The sequence below is a fragment of the Microtus pennsylvanicus genome, chromosome 8 (genome assembly GCF_037038515.1).
Source record: "Microtus pennsylvanicus isolate mMicPen1 chromosome 8, mMicPen1.hap1, whole genome shotgun sequence".
Lineage (NCBI taxonomy): Eukaryota > Metazoa > Chordata > Mammalia > Rodentia > Cricetidae > Microtus > Microtus pennsylvanicus.
In genome coordinates this window covers 17,063,568-17,070,052 of record NC_134586.1, presented here as the reverse complement: position 1 = coordinate 17,070,052, position 6,485 = coordinate 17,063,568, and the positions used below count along the sequence as shown (strand labels likewise).

The 6,485-nt window shown below is 42.1% G+C and overlaps 1 protein-coding gene across 1 annotated transcript; it reads left to right on the top strand.

The window, feature by feature from the left end:
• Positions 1-383: 383 nt before the first annotated feature.
• LOC142855778 (uncharacterized) lies at positions 384-4,254 on the top strand. Its single transcript, XM_075982186.1, has 2 exons — positions 384-449; positions 3,304-4,254. Exons 1-2 carry the CDS (start codon positions 384-386, stop codon positions 4,252-4,254), a joined length of 1,017 nt encoding a protein of 338 aa, XP_075838301.1.
• Positions 4,255-6,485: the final 2,231 nt, after the last annotated feature.

Below are 6,485 nucleotides of genomic sequence, written 5' to 3'. Positions count from 1 at the left end.
GAAAATACTGTCGACTAATACTTCTTCCCCACAACTCACATTTGAAGAACAGAGTCTCATCAAACATACTGAAGTTCAAATTATATCAAGACTTTACTTTGAATATGTGTGCTAGTATCTCACCCAATACTCCTTCAACAGTATTATTCAAGCCACACATTATATCTTTTAGAAATAAAACAAAGACAATTTTTCTTCCCTTCCTATTTCATGGGTCAAGTCACAAAAGAAGTCATGGATGCAAGGTATCCTGTTTCCAGGGGTGAAATCACTCTGTAGGGAACTCAAAAGTACCATTGTTCTGCTCCTCCCTATAAGGAGAACTGCTGCTGTTTTATTCTCTCTAACACGGACTTGAAAGAAACTCCAGAGCCTACTCCAAGATGCTTGTGGTCCTGCTGATAGTGGCCTTGCTGGCCCCGAGTTCAGCTCAGAGCTCAAGTGAAGGTATAAGGAAAAGGGTTGGGAGTGGAGTTTTGTCTGTAAGAAACAGAGAGGGCAATGGAGGACACCAATATTATTGTCAAAGAATTATATATACTGGGTAGGTAGTCTTGTTATAAAATGGGTTCAGGACAGATGGAGGAGATAAATATACATCAAAACTGCTAGAGAGGCAGAGAATCAGATAGCAAGGCCTGACCCTTTATACATAAAAATAGACACATTAAGACCCAATTTGTTCATTTTTATTTTAACAATTGGGGAATTAATTTCATACATGCATACTCTATTTACATTGTTTCCCTTCCTGCCCTGCTCCCTCCAATTCCTCACATGTTTCTTCCCTACTCTTTCTTCAATCCATGACTTCTTTATTATTGTTAAACACGTATGCACACACACAAACACAAATAAGTCTACAAAGCATTGCAGATGGCTTTAGGGCTAAGCATTGGATAAAGGCATTTACCTTTAGAGAGAGCTGATTCTACCTTCCTAAGCAGCCATTCATTGCCTGTAACTCTTCACCTAGAAAGTGAGTTTTACTCCTACTTCCAATCAGAATTTCAGTTTGCTATAGTAGCACATGTGACATGGTATATATGTTTATTTTCTTTTTGTTTTCTTCTTGGGAAAACTTACTAATATAAGTAAAGGAAATAATGAAGAAAATGGGTAATGATACAGCAAAACTTGGCCTTGAAATAAACATATAAAATGGTAGCAGTGAGTTTGGAGGGATTATAAGAGGATGAAAAGGTTTGCTCTGTCTTTAGGCAGTTGGTGGAGATCCACTTTGTCCATCACACTTCTGTTCTCTTGCTGTATCTTTTTTCTTTTTGAGTGCATTTCAGTGTGGCTGACAAGATCATACAGGTTATGAATGCAAGTCAAATCTCCTTACCAGATGTTTTTGAGTTGAAAAAATTGCTTCTTTTCTTTTTTTTTAAAATTTTTTTATTGATAAAAGGAGGATAAAGAAAATAAAAAAAAATTTCCACCTCCTCCCACCAGCCTCCCATTTCCCTCCCCCTCCTCCCACTCTTCTCCCCCTCCTCCCACTCTTCTCCCCCTCCTCCCACCCCTCTCCCCTTCCCCCCACTCCTCTCCCCCTCCCTTTCCAGTCCAAAGAGCTGTCAGGGTTCCCTGCCCTGTGGTAAGTCCTAGGTCCTCCCCCCTCCATCCATATCTAGGAAGGTGAACATCCAGACTGGCTAGGCTCCCACCAAGCCAGCACATTGCGTAGGATCAAAACCGCGTGCCATTGTCCTTGGCGTCTCATCAGCCCTCATTGTTCGCCATGTTCCCTTATAATTTCATTTTTTTAAAAAAATCCAGAACATTATTTCAATGAAATTAGTGATAAAATGCATATTATTTCATAGATGTCAACTGCAATGGTACTTTGTTCCTACTCTTAAGAGTACTCTGTACTCTTCTTAGGAGTTTTTTAAGTTCTCCAAAATCATATTATAATCATTTAAACTTTTTTAGTAACTAATGGATGAATGTTAATTTTAATAATTTAGACAAATCTTCTTTACCTCTACTTCTGGAAACCACCAATTTGAGTAACAGTTCTTCTCGTCCACTGCTGAGAGATGGCTCTCAAGTGAAAAGTGTACTTACTTTTACTTTTCCACATCACTAAGATTTGTTGAACTGCTTCATTCTTCCTCAGTATTCCCCTCAAGAATGATATGTTTTTTTAAAAAAAAATGAACAGAAATTCCTTTTCATGACCCCTTTCTCTAACCAACTGCATTCCTGAAAATATGGAACAATATTTAGTGTGAATATTAAGAGAACATGCTAGAGGAAATTTCTCATCTTTTTTTGTTCACTCTGTGTATTTCTGTGCATTTTTAGATGTTTGAATAACTAGCTTTCATTTCAATTCATGGTTCAAGTACTGAGACTAGGCTTCATTGGAAGTCTTTGCCCACTTTCTTTCCTGGAATTATAATTCATATAATCTAACATTTCAGTTTTGATAAATTTAAGGTTCTTAGATACAGATTTTGCAATATCATCAGCACATAGAACAATATTCAAGACCAGGAAGTAGACATGATAGTAGTTGGCTGCTGAGAAAATGTTCTAGACAGGTAATGTGTGATGGCATCAGAGAAATACAAAGGGAAGTCTTCCACAATTAGTTTCATATATTCTGCACTCTATTTCATATTTACAGAGTCTGGGGATCAAGACGAGTACATACTTTTGAGATCACCTCCTGGAAGACACTCACTTGGATCCTCTGTTGGAAGTGAAAGTCAAGAGGGAACACTTTACCCAAGACCACCCCCTGATGGAGGCAGACACTCACTTTCTCTCCCTCCACTTCCCTACGGATCACCCCATGGTGGAGACAAACACTCCCATTCTCGCCATCTGCCACCACACCATGAACAAAGACCACCCCATGGTGGAGGTAACCAAACACAACATTGTCCATCCCATCCTGACCAAGGAAATGAAACACAGCCTCGTCTCCCTCAGCCTGACATACACAATCAGACACAGCCTAGCCCTCCTCGCCCTGACCTAGGCAACCAGACACAGCCTCTTCCTCCTCTCCCTGACCTAGGCAACCAGACACAGCCTCTTCCTCCTCTCCCTGAGCTAGGCAACCAGACACAGCCTCGTCCTCCTCTCCCTGACCAAGGCAACCAGACACAGCCTCTCCCTCCTCGCCCTGACCTAGGCAACCAGACACAGCCTCTCCCTCCTCGCCCTGACCTAGGCAACCAGACACAACCTCTTCCTCCTCTTCCTGAGCTAGGCAACCAGACACAGCCTCTTCCTCCTCTCCCTGAGCTAGGCAACCAGACACAGCCTCGTCCTCCTCTCCCTGACCAAGGCAACCAGACACAGCCTCTCCCTCCTCGCCCTGACCTAGGCAACCAGACACAGCCTCGTCCTCCTTTCCCTGACCTAGGCAACCAGACACAGCCTCGTCCTCCTCTCCCTGACCTAGGCAACCAGACACAGCCTCGTCCTCCTCTCCCTGACCAAGGAAACCAGACACAGCCTCGTCCTCCTCTCCCTGACCTAGGCAACCAGACACAGCCTCTTCCTCCTCTCCCTGACCTAGGCAACCAGACACAGCCTCGTCCTCCTCTCCCTGACCAAGGCAACCAGACACAGCCTCTCCCTCCTCGCCCTGACCTAGGCAACCAGACACAGCCTCGTCCTCCTCTCCCTGACCAAGGAAACCAGACACAGCCTCTCCCTCCTCGCCCTGACCTAGGCAACCAGACACAGCCTCTCCCTCCTCGCCCTGACCTAGGCAACCAGACACAGCCTCGTCCTCCTCTCCCTGACCAAGGAAACCAGACACAGCCTCGTCCTCCTCTCCCTGACCTAGGCAACCAGACACAGCCTCGTCCTCCTCTCCCTGAGCTAGGCAACCAGACACAGCCTCGTCCTCCTCTCCCTGACCAAGGAAACCAGACACAGCCTCTCCCTCCTCGCCCTGACCTAGGCAACCAGACACAGCCTCTCCCTCCTCGCCCTGACCTAGGCAACCAGACACAGCCTCGTCCTCCTCTCCCTGACCAAGGAAACCAGACACAGCCTCTCCCTCCTCGCCCTGACCTAGGCAATCAGACACAGCCTCGTCCTCCTCTTCCTGAGCTAGGCAACCAGACACAGCCTCGTCCTCCTCTTCCTGAGCTAGGCAATCAGACACAGCCTCGTCCTCCTCTTCCTGAGCTAGGCAACCAGACACAGCCTCTCCCTCCTCGCCCTGTCCTAGGCAACCAGACACAGACCACCCCAGTATGGAGGCAATCATACTGGAGCTGATTACTCTTGTCCTGACTTCTGAAGCAGAGTACCACGATGAGAGGTAATTAGATACAACCCCAGTAATTTCATCCATAGAAGCACCACTATCTTTCCAATATGTTAAGTGACAAAGGCACAGATCCAACTACTTTGCTAAGCTAAATTTAGTCTCCTTTAGAATTATGCTTTATTCATAAGCAAACATTTTAGTTCCTATGCTTTCCATATATACAGAGCTCCAAAGTGAATTGGGAATGGGTGAAACAACATGGCCACAGTATACATATTGCTAAGTGTTTTTACTTCAATATTTTCTTTTCTTTTTAAAAGTTCTTACAATTTTGAGTTTTCTGAAGTTCTGTTTCAATGTGTTCTTTTCTCCAGTAATATCATTTCTTTTATTGCTTGGTTCGGGAATCCTCTGACTTCTCTGAGGCCTCTGCTTGAAGGTCTTCCCATCTCATGCTTCCACCTGACAATCTGTTGTTTCACACGAGTACTCAGGTTCAATAACCCTGGTAAATGACACTCAAGTATTTATTTCTATGTATCTTCTAGACTTTCAAATGCTTACTTGGTTCATTGAACCAATTTCAACCTGAAAATAAAATAAAATATTAATCTAAGAGCAAAGAGCGACATGCTGCTAAATTTAAAAAGTCTGTCTTATTTTATATTTCACCATATCCCTCACTGAAAACCTTCTTTGGAATGACTTTTTTGATAACCATGTGGAAATGTTAAAGCATCAGTTTTCTCTATAAATTATAGGTAAAAGCCCTTTGCTGCCCATTTCAACCAATATGTTTCTTTAAAAACTTCCATATCAGTTAATTGAACATTAAACTCTTATCAGTAATTTTATGCTTTCATTTTTCTCCCTTCCCAACTCTCTTCTTTTTCTCTCTAATTCATTGTTTCTATTCTTCTAAACCTCTTTCTTTCTATTTCATCTTCACTATTTTTGTAACTGTACATCCTCCATTATGCAGTCCTGCCATAGTAATTTATTTAAGCCCTGTTCATAGATGTTTGTGTGCCTCTCAATGTCACTATTGTATTTAAAAAGGACCACTTTGTAAATATGTCCCTTTTCATTTTCAATAACAGCTGAAAGACAAATTAACTAAGAATAGCTTTCATTTACTCATGGTATAAGTTACAGTTTAAAAAACACAATGTGCTAGGTGCCTAACAAGAATTAATAAAACACTATTAGGAAAAAAGAGGAGGAAAGGAGAGGAAAAGCCATAAAGTCAGGCCTCCAGCTATTCTTGCTAGTGAATGTAGCAAGAGGAAAATAGCTTCTGCTATGACAATCCATATGTATGATCTTTTACTGTTGGGTTTTGTTTGTACACAGGAAATGAGAAAATAACATTCAAAAGTTATGTCACTCAAGCTGTGGATGGTGCTCTGCAGTTTTCATCCCAACACTCAAGACTAAATTCAAGATCGGCCCATGCCACACACCAAGACCCCATCTCGTTTATATGCAAATGAAAGAGTGCATATCATTTGAAGCATAACTTCAGCTTCACAATAAACAGCCAGCATGCAATTTCTTCTTGTGTTGTCTCTTTTTCTCATGGATGGAGGGTAGTATGCCTGATGACTATGAATACAAAATCAGAGCATCCATGGCTCTTTTTTGTGGGTGCTTTCGGTAAACTTCTCTTCCCCCTTTACCCAAAAGCCAAGTTTCATCTGAAATACCTGGGTTTCTCTGCATTCTACAGTACAAAAAATTGCATGAATCATTTTCATAATATTAATTATTAATACTCTCATAATTTTAAAGAAATAAGGAACAAATAGCATGCAAAACAATGATCCTTAAAATTTCTATAGTTGAGTCAAGTTTCATACATGAATATGGTTGCAAACTGATTCTCTTAGGAATCATAACACTGATTCACACCTCTGACTCTTCAGAGGCATCCAACATTTCCTCTTGGTTCTTTCTTTGGTTTAGCTTGATTAGTGCTCTCTTACTCTCTTTCTCTCTCTCTCTCTTTCTCTCTCTCTCTCTCTCTCTCTCTCTCTCTCTCTCTCTCTCTCTCTCTCTCTTCCTTTTTCCTCCTCTGTCCCTCTCTCCTACTACCATCTTCCTGGTCTGATTTTCTTCATGACCATACTTTATGAATGTCTACCCAGATGTTCCTTTCTGTGTTTCCAGAAACTTCTAGGATGTTATTAGATGGAAATCTAAACTCAGATTATAGGAAGTAAGTGGCTGTATAGTCACT

What these genes read in the sequence shown, in the direction of transcription:
- LOC142855778 (XM_075982186.1), top strand. Translation starts at nt 384, where the DNA reads ATGCTTGTGGTCCTGCTGATAGTGGCCTTGCTGGCCCCGAGTTCAGCT. An exon ending in CTCAGAGCTCAAGTGAAGGT is followed by an intron (nt 450 to 3,303) that starts ATAAGGAAAAGG and finishes CCTCTCCCTGAC; the next exon opens with CAAGGCAACCAGACACAGCC.